Here is a 16,896-nt window from a genome sequence, read left to right as displayed (position 1 = left end):
ACCTCATGAAAAAAAAAGGTACAAACAAGCCTCTTTCCCAAAAAACTATAACAATCAAGTGGCAAACAAAAACAAGAAAACAGATCATTCTAGATAAGGCTAAAATTGGAAATATAATTCTGAATCTAGAAAAGTTAAGTTGAAGAGATGGAAGATCCACTTTCAGCAAGTCTTAAGCAAGGAAAAAAAAAAAATCTTCCTAAAGGTACCCCAGAATTTCTTAACATCCAAAGAAAAGGATGTTACATTTAGGATAACTTTAAAAAAATTAAGAGCTCATGAAAGCCGTGATCAAAATGTCAACACTGTAAAGAAACCATGTAATATATGATAATTTCAACAGCAGAATATCTATCCCAGAAAAGGATGCATTACTTTCTAAAGCATGTCAGTCTAACTTGGAATAGACAGAACTGACTAATACACACTTAGAGATCCTTTTCCATGACGTGTACCTTGAAAGTCATATTTCAGGCTGCAACTTCTTCAAATAGGTGTTTCTCTACTCTGCCAGGGAAGAACAACCTGCAAATTTTGGCAAAATAAGACTATAAAACTTAACTAAAGTCTCATCTGCAGTATTCCCATTGAAAGTGAACTCAATGAACAAGAAAAAAACTCACAAAAAGAAGTGCTGTGTGCAGAGTGTCTTTAAAGGAAATCACTGTCTTGATGAGTTACGCCCAGCTTACATATAACTTTGAGAAGTTCAGCTTTCCTAGGTCTGTTTACTTTAATGTTTTCTAATAAAAACAACATAAAGGCCACTAGCAGCTTTATCGATTAGAACAAAAGCATAAGCATGTATGGGTGAGGGAAGTAAAGGAGGGGGCTTTCTTTTGCAGTGAAGATTCTGCAAGAGATCCTAGTATTCTTTTGAAGGATTTAATAATGCATACTATGTCATAAGTAAACATTTATAAAAATAAAATTCCCATACTTGAAATATGTGTATACGTTACGTGAAGTAGCAGACATTTCTGTATTAAACTGTCCTGCTTTATAAAGAAAGATTTAAGAGAACTCCAGAGGCAACCCAGATATCCTATCGATCTCTGGACTTTTGGTTATATCATTTTTTAGGCCTTCTTAGATACAGTGACAGACTGATTTAGCTAACCCCCTTTACCAGACAAGCCCACAATTTCTCTCTGCAAACTATCAATCAACTGCTGAAGACTCAAAATTGGAAAGTATGAGTTCTTGCCTAATGAATCTGCCAGAGATTCAGCTACCCAGTTGATAGGCAATGATTCCACTGCATTGTTTTTCTCAAAATAACAACCCCCCCATCAGCAATGATTCAGCCACAAGTCTTAAGAAAAACACCTAATTCTCATGTTTTAATGGCCTTATTAACTATGTTCATGCAGACTGACACCCCTGTTCATCAAAAGCAGAATACATTAGGCTGCATGATTTTTATTTATACCAAAAGACTGACAGCTGGGACAACTGCAGGTGTGTATATTTCATGGATGGTGGAGACTGTGACTACTGTCAGGCTTCATTTTAACCTGACAGTAGTTGCTAATATTACAGGCATATTGTCTGAACAGTTCCAGCTTAATTTTCAATAAAGGTATCACATCATAGTTTACCTCGTACAAATATGAACTTTTAATCTTCATTCTTTCTCTCTTGCAAATATGCAACAGCTAAGGCAATAAAGACAACATCTAACTTGACCCCCTGAAGTCATCATTCTGAGGTTCTGTGGCAATCCAGGCAATCCAGCCAATGCACATGATCTATGTGCATAATTCCCTTGGTCTTTTCAAACAAAACAAGCATGCTGCCGAATTGTTTCATCTACTGACCTTGCAACTTTTCGTTGCTTAAGTCCTCCTTACCATACTACTGTTTCACTACAACTGACACGTGAACTAAAAAGCAAAAACACTTAAGAAGCTACCACTACAGCATTCTCTTAAGAAGCGAAAATCCCAAGAGAGGCACTGTAAAAATCAGGTGGGAAAGCCACGAAGTTACTTTAAATACCAAATGCAAGCTATTTAAAAATGAAATTATTTTATCAATACAGAAGATCCATCTCTAAGCAAAGAAATCTGCAAAATTTAGAGAATGGGAATTTCCATCATTTCTCCACACAACCTAAACAAAATAACCTTAACAGTACTGATTTCTCTTATGTCTAAAATTTTAATTTAATGTACTTCCAACTGTTACTAAAGCTATCATCTTTGAGACTTGCAAATCAGTATTTTCAAACATATATTTTAATTCACCAGTACAAGGTTATGGTCCTAGAATCTTTAGTTTATATAATGCTAATCTATAACCTAGTCCAGGTCTTCAAACTACTAGACTGAGTCAGTATGTTCCTCATTACTTTATTCAAAAGTACTTGCACCTGAGTATTTTACAGTTTAAGGGAATAAAAATTTACCTGATTGAGTATTACAGGCTGTGCTGTTACAGTAGTCACCGGCCTGGATACAGGTTGAGCCACTACAGGAACTGTGATATTTCTTGATACTGGCTGTGTCGTCACTGGAATGGTTACAGGTCTGCTAACAGGCTGTGGTATTCCAGAACTTGACCCAGGCATCTGCTGTGTTGATAAACATCCAGCAACTGGTCTCTGCAGTGTTTGTGAAGTTCCTGAAACATTCACTGGTATAGACAATGGCTGAACTGCTACAGAGCTAGCTGTAGGTCTGGATACAGACTGAAAGACTGATGAAACAGGCATGGCACTGGGGCTGGAGGCAGGTGTCGCATAATGGTGACTGTCAGGCTTGAATGTAGTAACAGTACCTGTTGCAAAGGATTCCAAAGTTATTTTTATACAATTTTGCAGTCAGATGTTTCATAAGTGTTGTGGATTTTTTGGTTTTAATTACCATATTAGGACAATAAAGTACCTCTACTGGGTGCACCATTCTGTATCCCCCTTCGTGATGAGCTGAGGTTGACTCTGTTCAATATATCTGTCAAAAGTTACATTTATCTTAATTGCAGTTAAATTAATAGCTTAATTGCTTTTCAAATTAAGAGTAGCATTCATATCCACTAATTAAGCCAATTAGGATTTGACTTATAAATTAGAGTATTATTTCTAAAATAAATACCTGGCAAAACAAAGCGTCATTTGTACAAATTAAGTTATGTTTTTCTACTCCTCTTCTCTTAGGCTAAGCTAGTTCACCTAGGAATCTCAGTTTTTATTTTCTTGGAGACAGATTAACATACAAATAAGAGTGCAAACAAAAAAAAGAACATTTCATAAATATTTAGCTTTGCTGATTATAATGCATTTATTCACTTCTGTTTCTCATATACATAATAAGTTCCCCAAATACTAGAACTGCTCTACACTAAAGGAAGCATTTTCTCTAAACCAGTAACTACACAATTTGCTTCTGTATTACAGGAAAATACAGCACTTACAAACTTGTTTTGAGACTTCATGATCTCCATTTTCCAATGTGAAAGAAAAATCAACAGACCAGCAATCAAAGGAGTTGTGTTGGAATTGCATTACAAGAGGACTGATGTTCTTACATATCCTACACGGTAGTCTATGACCAGAGTTCTAGCTCATCAGAAACACATGGAATTTCTTAGATTTGATGTTTACTCCCTAACTAATGCCACCAATATTCCCTGACTTTTTATGTCTTAGTCTCATGTTTCCAGAATGTTACAGAAATCATTGTAACATTCCAGAATGTATCAAAAATATTCAAACCAAAATATTTTTCTACCACCAGATTCTCAACACTGTCAGTGTTGCTGTCAAGTTTCTTGCTCTGACATGTGAAAATATGCATATGAAATTAGATTGATCCTCCAATATCTAACCAACAAGATTTAAAGTACCTTCTCAAACCAGGGTCAAATTACATCAGGATCTCAAACAATAGACCTTAGAGTATCTACACATTGTGTTTAACAACCTTAAGGCTGTTTCCACCAGCAATGGCTCATGAGTATACACCGCTCAGGTTGATAAATAAATCTAATAGCAGCAGAGCTCAGATGATCACAGCTTTCAACCTGTCACCTGCATTTAGATCATACTAATAAAAAAGCAGCTGCAACCAACAGATCCAAACAGGTCTGCATTTTTTAAGATACGATGAAATTTTATCCTGTAATAGTAATACTGTTTTTACTTCAACACAACACTAACCATGAGCAAGGATTAACTTAATTCAGGATGTATCTGAACACATACTTTTCTGTGTTTCTTAATAAATCTATACCTCACATTTGAATTCCAGAGTGAAATGAAACTAAAGCCTTCATCTACCTACAAAAAAAAAAGCTATCCTAAAAGTTACGTCTCACAAAGCATATTCAGCTTCAGACAGCCTGATGCGCACACAATTCACATCCTAAAACACAAAGGTAGATTTTACTGTTTTTAAAAAGAACATTTCAGGAAGGCAAGGATTTGAAATTATGAACTAGATTTACATGACTCAACTGATTCATCATAGACTTGATGTGCCCTTTCCCCTCCCCCATCAAAGTGTTATTTGTCCTGTTTAGGTAAAACAGCACTGAAGTATAAGAAAGCTAACATGCAGACCAACATCTTAAAGTAGTAACAAATTACAGGTTTGTATCATTATGAAAAAGGAAGCAAGAAAAATAAGCAGTAACTGTACGGAAAATGAGCAGTTGCAGGAAATGTTAAAGGGAATAAAGTGTCAATTACTTTCCATCCCAGTCAAACTAATCCTCCAGTACGTCAGAAGAGGCACTTTATTGTACATGACACTGTGCCAGCAGGTCAAAGTTGTTTTCTTAACTATTTCCTTTAAGTTTTCCACACCAGTCTGTATGAAAACTGATAATTGCATTGTCAGGAAAAGGTTAAAAAAAATTGCTATGTATTGCAGAAAATAGACCTTTCAGAAAAATTAAGAACTACACAGGAGTCTCCATTTTTCATCTAATTTTTCATCTGATCAGACAGGAATTTTATCAGGTAAAAACTAAATAACAGTGATAAGCAAAGTTGCATTCACTGTGTCTTGCCTATCACCAATAACAAACTGAAGCCTGACTACTGCCAGGTAGTACTACTTACAAGCCAGAGAAGAACTGAGGTCATTCTTCCATAGCTGTTTTTGATAGTGAAGTAGAAGATTACAAAGAGAAAAGTTGAGGAAAGGGAAGGAAAAGAGATAAAGTAAAAAGTTATACCATAAGTGATTTTACTTGTGTCAGGACCGAGTATGGACAGCACTAGAATAAGATGCATACATTGTAAGACTATCTTTTACCGAAATTCTTGAAGTTGCTGAATAGTATCAAAATTATAGTTTTCACCTGAATTATTTCTATTCTTTATGGCTACAAAAAAATCTCGAGACTAAAATGACTTCAGTGAAACTTGGCCTATTCGTTGTTCCAACATATGCCTAGTGCCTTAACAGTTGTGCTATGCCATGACCTACTGCCAATGACCAACACCAATCCAGAGGTCTCTGGACCTTCTGGAAAACAGGAAAGGTATTTTTCAGTCCTGTCAGAAGTTTGTAACTGCATAAAACTTTTTAAAGTAATTTTAAAATATTCTTCAAATTTTCAAGAGGATCTAGAATATTAAAATATTCAAAAAGATTAACCCTTAAGAACTATTTTCAGATGAGAGAAGTTTAACATCAACTTCAGTATTTAATATTTAAAACATAATTTTCCACTTTTTTAAGCTAGTGTAAGAAGCATTAAACTTACTATCCCAGTGACTAACAAAGTAAAATAGAGTTCAGATGCAAAATGAAATTATTGTGAACTAAAATGACTGAACAGCTAATAATAACTCCAAAGTCCATGCAGCAGAGTGTGACAGAGAGCCTAGTTTAACATTTTGTCTTGAGATTCTTTACTGCAAACTACACACCTTCAGAAAACGACCATGGAAATCTTGGATACAAGCATAGCAGAGATGAGGCAGAAATTGAAAGCAGTAAACCTCACCAGGCAAAGATCTGGGTATTCAATAGCTACAGAAACCTTAGGTCAAACCTCTTAATAACTGACTACAAGATGGGCACATACAGAAATCAAAAAGTTTCATTACTAAAATTAATTTAAGTAACAAAAATAATATTCTCCTTTACTTACCTGCCAAAGCCCAAGCACAGGACAAACATGGAATCCTGACACATCTGCTGTCATCACAACCACCTAACCTCACTCCCTGCACTGCCTGCATTAGAAGAAAACTACAGAACTTGATGAAAAAACCTCTTAATTTTACAGGGGATGAATGAATTTATCAATAAAAATCTCTTACTTAACAGAGAGACTTCTACTATTTTCACATGAATCACTTTTCCTGATTGTGCTTTTATTACAGACACTTAAGACAGTTACTTTGGTTTTGTCAGAATAACGTCCACCCATTCAGACTGTACACCAACACATGAAATGCAGGGTGGAGAAAAAAAGAGGGACTGTAACATGAAGACTTAAATTCATGTACATTACTTTAGCAGGGAGACACTTCCAAGTATCTAACTAAATATCAACTATATTAAGAGCAACTGCATGCATGGTTTCAGCATTGGATATACTGGATTTTTGACCATATTGTTAATGCTAAAACCTTCAAATGTCCTTGTTTTGACTTCAGAGATTTAAGGTTAGAGGTAGACATAGCTGTGCATAACCTGGGTTTTAGGACAGAATTTCTTAAGAATTCCAATTTTCAGTATGACAGCAAACTACAGAACAGCTTTAAGATGCAGAATTTCTTAAGTTTTACTGTTAAAAATTCTATATTTTCAAAGTAAGTTTAAAGTTTTACACCTTGAAATAACATTTTCCATAATTTAAAACAGATATCTTACATGTACTAGCTGGCTTTGAACTTGAGATTTCCCCAACAAAGATTGGCTCATCATCATCATCATCCTCCTCCACTTCTTTCACTCTCTTTTGCCATGGTTCTAGCTCCTCTTCTTCACATTCCATAAATAATTCTGCCATCTTGAGACTAAACAGTAAAAAACAAAACACACACACCAAAACATTCAGTACTTTCATGAAATAAACGTTTCACCATTCAGTAAAGATTACTGCACTTAACAATAATTCCCCTAGAACAGTCTTCCTTCCCCGCCCCTCTGCCATGTTCTATAGAGGCTGAACCTGATCTGATATAGAACATCTTCAAAAATCGACACCACATGACTCTCTGATAATTATTTGAATTCTCATCTTTGCTATTAAAGATGATAAAAAGACCAAAGATATCTTCCTCATAATTTAAACTATTTTTGTATAATCCATCAGTAACTATCAGATGAAGCCTCTGACACCACAGTGAAAGGTATCTTTTAAAAAATACTCCTATTCCAGGTCAGCGATTCACAAGAAATGTGAAGACCCTACTATGAAGCATGTAATATATGTGGCACAACTGAGCTACTGAAACACTAGTTACAGCTTTATTCTCTTTGCGTCTAAAAAAACCCAATCCAACCCAAAAAAACCCCACACAAACTCACAACCTACTGCAGCCCCACAAATTTTATAAGATTTTGCCAGGGTTTCCAATATAGTCACATCTTCTTTAAAACCCAACAAAACCAAAACAAAATTCCCCAAAACCCACACAACAAACAAACCACCCACAAAAAAAAACTCACATAAAAAAACCCACAACAACAACAAAACCCCAAAACCATACCCACAATGCATTGCATAGTGTTTTCATTATCAATTAGGACTTGATAAAAATTTTGCATAGATCTCATTAGACTGAGTCCCTCATGCTTGGAGACTTGCTCTTGCAGTAAGGAAAAAAAGTCATGTATGAAAACAGTAATGAAAATATGTAGCTTTTGGAATGAACCAAATTACAATCAGCATCTCTAATCACAACTGGTTTTATTTGTTTTTTTAAACAAATTATGTTGGCCAACGAAGTTTTCCTCTTTCTTTTCACATGCTCTAACATAATCTTGAAAGTATTTCTGAACAATACAGGAAATAAGAAACATATCTATTTCTTTACACACACTACCAATAATCTAATTTGTAATAAGACCAGTAATTTCATAAAACCACAGGGCTGTCTCAGCAATAACCAGGATCAGGATCCCAATACAACAGTGTTTGCTTTGCCTAAGACACAAAGCTTCACAAAATTCAATGTCTCCATTTTTTGGTAAATCAAAGGGGAAACAATACAGTTTTGCATGAGGAACCCAGTAGTAACTCCAGCCAATACAGGAACTCCTTGAAATTAATGAGCAGTTAAGCACATGAAATTCAATTCATCATTGGACTGCTTTGACAAAAAGTAAAGAATCTCCGAGTAACAGTTCCTTTCAATGAAGGCCACAATCAATAGAAGAGTATTTCTAGTCTTATTACCAGGCCACTGCCAACAAAAACATTACCAATACTTCTCTCATTCTTGTGCTGATGCAACACTTACCTGACAAAGCAAACTACTTAAGGAAGCTTGACTTCCCACTATTATGCAATGATAGTTCTCTGACAGTTTAACTCCCTAAACCCTAACTCCCCAATAGCCAGGGCATCAGACCAGCACTAATGTATATGATTACATCACTGAAGACTATCAAACCTTATACACAAGGTGACAAAATCAAGATTACATTCATAATCATAAACAGGTATTTCTTAAAACTAAATTATTTGTCTTGTAAGATGAAGAGGGTGTTTATTCAACCATTTTTCCGCACATTTTCCCATTATTTTCTCCTTTCCAACTATATTTTGAGAGCAACATATATATTAAACATTGGGTCAAGTTGCTTTTTTGAAAGTATAATTATGCAAAACTAAAAACACCCCGCATTATCTCTCAACAGGGTTTGAAATGGAAGTCTTCAGCACAGACACAGTGAGAAACTGTCTAATATCTAATAAGAGAAGACAATTTCAGGACAGGAGTAATAAGCTGCTAGATTTGGTGATGGACTGTAGAAATAATTAGCCTGTAATAGCTTATCACAAGGGAGCAGACAAAATCGTGCCCTTACTTTCATTAAAGCGCATGAGAATGGGGCTGCTGGTGTTACATGCTAAGCCTTGGGGATAATACGAAGTAGCAAAGCTGTACTCCTTTCCTTCCTTCCTCCCTCCATCAGCTTAGGGTGCTGAAGTTAAACATGGTGCTAGGAAAGAAGAGAATAAGACAGTAAACTAGATTCTTGTCACAGAAAAAAAGGAAGAGTATGAAGCCAATTTCCACTTGACAGAGACAACAGGGGCCACGTGCCAGGTCTTGGAAAGAGAATCAAGGCTGACTCTCCCCTGTAGAGGGACATTCTTTAGAACACCTTTTCTTTACTAACACAAAAGCAAAGTTTATTAGACTTCAAGGCAAAATGAAACACTATTTTCAGAGACTTTTTTCATGGTACTGAAAACATATATATGAGGGGTTTTTTAATTTAAAAAAAATGAGTTTTATTTGACCTCAGGGAACAAAGTAATAAATTATAAAATGTGCTCAGAGAATGCAAATAAGAGCAAATGTAATTTATATTAGAAACAGAAAATAGACACAAGTAACCTATATGTTAGCAGAATTCTAACAAGATACACATGATAACCTCAGCTACACTATAATGCAGCTCATTTTCTTTTTTTTTTTTTACAGTTAAAAGTAATTTGATAACATAGGCATGGACTTTCTAAAAGTTACACCAACTGGTGGCACCTCTTATGGACGTTTCATTTTATGAATCAGGATGTACATATTAAGGTATTCTCAAAAGGTGACTCAAAAAGTATGGCAGCTTTTAAAAGCCAAGTATCAAGATTATTTCCGATCTTTTATTCTATTTTTTTTATTTCAATGCTATGATTTGAAGCCAAACTTTCACTGACGTTTTTCCTGGCAACAAAGCCAGCCTAATGAATTCCCACCCTGCTCCTGCACTGCTCCCTCAGTTGTGCTAGTACAACTTTTCACGGGACTATGACGTGAACCAGTGCAGGTTAAAAATAACCTGTCCCACTAACAGTTTTACTGGCACAACTGAGAGGTCAAAAAAATCTGTGGCCTGAGCAATCGAAGTTGCTGTAAGGGGGAATGGATTTGATTACAGGAGGTGTGCAGGAACTGCTCAAATGGTCTCCTTTGCCAAAGGAAACATCTACATCCATTTTTAGAGTACAACTAGCTTCCAAGTTTTCAGCTTCTTTAACTACATTAATGCAGAAAATGCATTCCAGGAATCCTGCTAGTGGTTGCTCTCAAAGCCAAAACCAACAGTGAATCCTTCCCCCACTCTCCCCAAAGATTTCTCAGTGGAGGTGCAGATGCCAGTATAAGAAAGGTAAACCTATTGACAATAGACTTTATTGTCCTCATTTTCTTAATATGTATAAACATATACACACATTCATACACACATCTCCTTAAAGGTAGTGCCATGCATCTGACAGGTCCAAAACGCCAATGAAATGCTACATTTATATAATCAAAGTGTTTAAACCATTATTCTAGGCTCAAAAGTGTCAAAATTGTGAACAAGTTCTTTAAAACATTTAAAAAATATCAGTAGACTATATCAAGATATCACCTTAAAAGGCAACTGCCCAGCAAAAACTAAGGCTAGCCATGAAAGTTCATTAGGCAGCCACATATAATCAACAACCAGCAAATACACAAGTCCATAGAACACTACTATAGTTGCTAGACAAGCAATGAAATAAAAACCTGACACAAGACAGAAAAAAAAAATTAACTCATTGCACGAAAGAGCAATAGTCTTCTGATAAAATAAGTGTTTTAAAAGCACTAGTTTGGACATCTTTATTTATCATGGCAATTACATTTAAAAATACCTAACTTTATTAAAAGCCAGTTGTATTTATAACTTGGGGTTTTTTACTGTTAAGATTTAAAAGCACTCACATAAACAAAAAGGATACAAACATTAGTAAATGTAACAAGGGTGTAACAGCTGTAGCGAAAACTGCAGAAAGTGATCTGTATAAGTGCTCCTTAAAGACACACAGAAATCAATACTATAGAAAATCATGGCAAATACAGCTGCAATAAGATTTAGAGTTACTGAAAACCCATTTGTTACTATAGATGCAGTTCACCTGTTCCACTCTTAAGGTCAAGTGAGCTTTCCAATACTCAATATTTCTTTGGATTGGCTTAAAATAACTGAAACCAAATCACTAGTATGAAATTGGTAGTCAGCTTAAAGAGCGAGGACATCTACGTTAACCAGAAAGTTCTTAGACTAGCCTTGTTTTTCATCTTCCCATAATAGTATTATCAGTGAATTATTCAAACATTATTTTTTTCCTCCAGTTTAATAGCTGTACTTCAAATGAACAGGGAAGTTCTATTATTTACAACACAGACCATACAGTGAGTACTCATGTTGTACTTTTCAGAAAGCTTCCCATACAGGCACATAACTTTGCATCATGTTAGTTGCAGAAGAGCGTGCAATCCACAGCTTCATCAGGACTGTGAGCAATTGTATTTTTACTGCGTGCTGCATTTGTTTCAGCAGCAAAGAAACGATACCTAAGCTAATACTGAACCTGAAAGTTTTAAAAAGCCAAAGCATAAACCAGCTTCCCTCAAAACCAAACTAAACCAGCCAACACTACTCTCTCTCTGCCGTGAGATAGTATAAGCTCCGCCTAGGGAAGGCCAATATTGCCTTTGCAAACCAGTCAGAAGTTCACACCCCCGAGCTACGATGGGTGCGAGGCCGCGGGAGGAAGCCAAGTCCCCGAGGGCAGCCGAGCAGCTGCCGCTCCGCCCGCAGCGCCCCTGGCGCCGCCGTCTCTGGCACAGCCTGACCGCCCTGCGTCCCGCCTTCCCAGTGCCGGGCGACCGCAAGGACTCGACAGAAGCCGTAGGTTCGGGTTTGGACGAGGCCCGCATACCACAGCCGCGGCGGAGGGGAAGAGGCCCAGCAGCAAGCCCGGCATCCGCTGCGAATTGCCGGGGGCCCTGGCCGCGGCCGGGCCCTGGACAGCGGAGGCAGGGCGGAGCGAGCCCTGCCCGGGACGCCCCCGCGGGCGGGCGCCCCCGCTTCCCAGCCGGGCCCCGCGGGCGGCCCGAGGAACCCCTCACGGGCCGGGGTCCCCACGCCACAGATGCGAGGGGGGGGCTGCAAGGCCGCGCTCCGACCTAAGATGGCGTCGGTCTCGCAGGCGACAATCCCCCCGCGGCCCGCCCGCCGCCGAGCGGCGGCTCCCTCCGCCCGGGGAGGCGGCAGGCCGCCCCAGCAGGGAGGGCCGAGGGGAAGGAGCGGGCTGGCTTACCGTGTTGCGCGTCCGGAGAGGCCGCGGCAGGCCGCCCCGCTCCCTTCCTCCCGGGCTGGCGGGGGGATGGGAGGCAGCCGCGCTGGCGGAGGCGCCTCACATCGCCGAACCGCGGCGCCCCACCTCAGCCGCCGCCGGGGGAGGGAGGGCGGGCGAGGGAGGCGGGGGTGGCCGCGCGGCGCCCGGCGCGCTGCCTGACGGGTAGAGCGCGGGTCAGCCCCACAGCGGCGCCTGCTTTCCGGCAGCCGCGGGGCGGGGCTGGGCCGGGGCCGCGCGGGGGCGGTGCCACGCACCATGTGCCGGGCCTCACACCCCGCGGCCGGCGGTGGGCCGCGGCCTGGCGCGCGCTGCCCGCCCGCCTCGCGCCCCCTCAGCCGCCGTCGCCGTTGCCGTCGCCGTCGTCGTCCGTGCCCGTCCGCCCCCGTCCGCCCGCCCGCCGTCCGGCCCGGCACCGCCTGCCCTCCGCCACCTTGGTGAGGGCTGACAGGGCCAGCCGCGACGCTGCCAGATCCACGGCGGGCCCCGCGGGCGGAGAGGGGACCCGCGAGCACATTCACCTCAGCGGTGCCCTGCAAGTAGGCCCCGCTCGCCGTGCGAGTGACCGCAGCTGTCACTTCTGTGTGCAGGGACGGCAGGCGTGGCGCTTGGTAGGCCGTGACAAGCGGTGAGGCCTTTTCCTTGCGTTACTGTAGATCCCAAGCACCAATAACTCCACACAGCCGCATGGCCAAACAAAAGCTGGGGAAAGCTCTACCCAAAGTTCACATTAAATAGAAACAACTGAGAAAATAACACAGGGTATGTGGCTGGAATCGGTGGAGCATAAGATAATAAACTGAACGCTGTTCAGACTGGAGGTTCATCGTGTACCTGTGTTCTCGTTGAGGTATTTCATAGCTGTTTACTCAGTGGGTTAAATAACATCAAATACGTGATCAACTGTTCCAAACCTTTACTGGACCAAACTTTACCAAACCAAACCTGAAACATTCTCATTACTTTCAGTGGGACATCGCAAAACTGCTAGACAAGGCCTTAACTGGGCAGTGAAGCCACGGTCGGTAGAGAAAACAGTCCTGGAGCACAGTAGTGCTAAGAGCTGTGTTTTCACTCACCTCAGAATTTGCATATGAATATCTCTGAATCAAAAGGTGAATAAGAAATTCAGGTTTTTGTATGCTTTTTTGTCTACAGTGCTCTCTCACCCTGGCCAACATCTGTCTTAAGAATGCTCCCGAGTTTAGGTTTTTTTTTCTCAGTTTTGCTGTCCATTCTACCCTAATTAAAAAAAAAAAAAGTGTGATTCTTCCTTTAGTAAAATACGAAAATATTTCTGGTGAATTTTGACGATAAATAATGGGAAAGTACTTAACCAAATGTAATCTGTATCTCCCAACTTTTTCATCCCATACTTCCCAACTTACTGTTGGTGATAGCTGCCATAGCTGCCTTCAGACATCGTCAATTTATTTAGTGTAAATTCTCTGTCAAATATAGGTATTTTTCAGAAGAATAAGTAAAGTGTCCTTCTCCTTGTGAACTTAAGCTCTAAAGATTTGACTATTGTGTTTAGCCTGGAAAATACTTTGTTCATTTTCACTGTTATCTTTAGCCTTGAGATGCTTCCAAAGTACTTTGGAACCTCACAGAAGTGAAGAAAAAAATTAAACAACATTAGTAATTAAATAATTGCTGCTTAGTGATTATGCCATTAAATCATTTCGTTATTACAGTTTAGTAATTAAACAATTACTAAACTATGCCATCCTGCCAAAGTAGGAGGAAAAAAGAAAGAGAGAAAGAAATATTCTTCATATTTGGCAGAAAATGGAGAAAAAGAATGGGAACTAGAGAGAGGAACTTATTTTAGACAGAAGTGACTGGGAAGAGAGAGGTAATAGTCCAGTTATTTGAAACACATATTTTCAACTATTCATTTACCTACTGAGAAATCATTGCAGGTGTTCATGTTCTTTCTAAAGCAAGATAAATATCAAGAGAATATTAAGATTACAAGGTAAAACATGGAAAAAGTGTGAAATAGCAGAATTAAGACCAACTCTGTACATTTAATTTATTAAATTTGTGCATTCTGAAGGTGCACAGTTGCTTACTGTCTGTTCTGCAAGACCCCTGCCTAAGTCCTTGGACAAACTTTTTTGAATATCATATTTTTGCATCATCCTACAAAGCTATAGGAGCAAAACAAGTTTACCAAGTGAGAATTAATAAGCGTTCACAACTTTGAAACTCACAAATGAATGAAGGATAGTAAATAGCCCCCATAATTACAAAAAAATAGTTCTTTCCAAGGCTCCCTCAATTTATAGATGACCATCTTGGCTAAGCTTAGTAGATAGTTAATGAGAAAGCCCTAAACTTTGTGTTGCAACAAATAATCAGTGACTAACTGAAGAAAAAAGTAGAAAGTTTAATGAGATCTGAAAAAGCTCCTTTATAAAGAAGAGACTGAAAACTCAGTGTACTGTCATATTGGTGAGCTGTGTCTCCTTGACATTAAGATGTGAGAGTTCACAGACTGCATCAACAATGAAGGTGCCTTTCTAATGTTCCTCATCAGCCATGGAAATGACATGGGAGGTGCTGGGGTAGGGGGAAATAAAACCACAGATTCCCACCCTCCACATTTAGTAACAGTCCTTGGCAGTTATCGTTGCAGTGAGCCAGCAGATCCAGGCAGTTAAAGAACATGCTCCTCCATGGTGTCCTTGCAATAAGAAAGGCATAGGCAGATGCACCACACAGGAAGATTTAGATCTCCTATAGGAGAAGCCAGTGTGATGGAAGACATGCAGTACTTTTAAATGCAGTCTAAAAAACTGCAAGCTCGGGAGATGCCGCCAGAATTAAGTACCATGAAGGAAGGCTGCATTATATGTAAAAGGAGGTACTGATAAGGTAACAAGAGGTTTTAGGAGGACCATGCCTGAAAACTTACAGAGAAAACTGCAAACATATGATATACTCTAAAAGAGAAACTTAGCAGCTGATTACAGAGAACAATTGTATTTCATGCAGTTGGGCAGCACGCAGGCACTGTTGGCTACAGTAGTAAAGCTAAGCTTGAAATCTAACTAGTCTGAATTACTTCATCTTAGATCTACTGGCCTGTGACAATTACTACAGAGACATTCCTTTCCCTTCTGAGAGTTATTGACAGAGAGAGTTAATCTCTCATCAGTTTCTGTTTTTTGTCTCAAAAGCATTGTCTGTGCCAGAGAAATCAATAGATTGCAATATCCCTCTATGGTCCAAAATGCTTCTGTTGCTTGCTGCAGATTAAAAAAACCTCACAAATAGAAGTGAGTTGCATTCTTAAACTAAAGACACTTGCTAACATGGACTAACATGGATGCATGGATGTAGTCAATGAGACACATTGATATTGTCAGCTCTGGCAGCTGTTAGACCTGCCAGTCCAGTCAAAAAAGAAAGTCTGTTAGCTGTTTGTATTTTGCTTCTCCACTGCCATTCTTTTTCTTTCCCCCCAGCAAAAAAATGGCAATGATAGATTCATAGATTCATTCTAAGTGTGGATTCTGTATATTGTTATAACTGTATATTGTTACTGTGATCTGCCCCTTCTGCTCTGCAGGTCTTTTACTTCTGTTTCTCGGTCGCAAATTGCCCACTAAACTATCATTTTTTCTATCCCAGGGGTCTGTTCCCCGACATCACCCTCTATCAACCACTGATGAATTAACAGACAACAGTCTCATTTTGACAAGGCATCCAGAAGTTTGTTAAGAAATAGCAGAAACTGGTAGCTGTATTGCTCACAACACCAGGGGGTTATAACTTATTTCCTGTCTTGACTCCTCTGGCTTTATGCTGGTAGAGGGACTAGTGCAATAAGTTAATGAATACAACTATCAACTTTATTCTGCATATCAACTAGCAGTTATTCATATTGTTCTTATTTTAATTATCACGTTCAGGCGTTTTGAGGCAAGAGTGTCAGTCAGCTAAACATGAGGACTTTGCAGTTGAGATAGGCAAAGGGAAGGCAAATTGGAAACCAAAGCATGTCTTCTCAAGTAGTAATTAACAACTAGAGACAAGCAAGTTGCAAGACAGCAGTTGCTCTCGATTGCTTCAGCTCAAATGTTAACAAAAAAATCCTCATGTTGATTCATAGAGACTAGAAAAGAATTAGGCAAGCACATGTCTATCTGTCATTGATTTCTGTAATCAAAAGGCCCAGTATAATAATTCTCAAGATGGTCATCCATTTTTCTTTTATGGAAAAAAAGCTTGGGGCTGGGAAAAAAAAAATCCTCGTACTCTTTATATCAATTAGCAGGTCTTTAAACAATGCATCAGTGATGTCTGCAAAAGCTGGATGATTACTTTTCACCCTGGCACCGTACATTTTAACTTGTTGATCCTTTTGATTTTTAACCACAGCCCTCCCACCCATATGTAGCTAAAAGGCAAGCATTCCATGAAGGTTTTTAGCAACACAAATAGTTTGGCTGAACTACTTTATATTTCCAGATCAAGACCAAAGAGCTAGATAGTGGGAAACTAGGAAATGTACTTTACTTGATACTTTAGAAACCTTGCTATGCAAGAACAACAAAATGTGTGCTTAAAGCATATCAACCA

General features: G+C 39.2%; 1 protein-coding gene across 11 annotated transcripts in view; it reads right to left on the bottom strand.

The window, feature by feature from the left end:
* ZNF280D (zinc finger protein 280D) overlaps nt 1-12,398 on the bottom strand; it is a 53,651-nt gene extending 41,253 nt beyond the window's left edge. For 9 of the 11 annotated variants that reach the window (XR_012776236.1, XR_012776237.1, XM_075505946.1 and 6 more), the window contains exons 1-4: nt 12,268-12,398; nt 6,834-6,979; nt 2,889-2,954; nt 2,411-2,781 (exon numbers count right to left, since the gene is read on the bottom strand). Coding sequence is in view for 9 of the 11 variants with exons in the window: in XM_075505946.1 (XP_075362061.1) it covers nt 2,411-2,781; nt 2,889-2,954; nt 6,834-6,972 (576 nt within the window). In the remaining 2 variants the exon portion in view is untranslated. Of the gene's footprint in view, nt 1-2,410; nt 2,782-2,867; nt 2,955-5,065; nt 5,085-6,833; nt 6,980-12,267 lie in introns of those variants that run through there. The other 2 variants (XM_075505947.1, XM_075505951.1) reach the window with 2 other exon arrangements.
* Nucleotides 12,399-16,896: the final 4,498 nt, after the last annotated feature.

Source organism: Mycteria americana, chromosome 6 (assembly GCF_035582795.1).
Source record: "Mycteria americana isolate JAX WOST 10 ecotype Jacksonville Zoo and Gardens chromosome 6, USCA_MyAme_1.0, whole genome shotgun sequence".
In the NCBI taxonomy this organism is placed as follows: domain Eukaryota; kingdom Metazoa; phylum Chordata; class Aves; order Ciconiiformes; family Ciconiidae; genus Mycteria; species Mycteria americana.
Note: the sequence above shows the minus strand (reverse complement) of the source record. Positions and strands in the feature narration are given on the sequence as shown.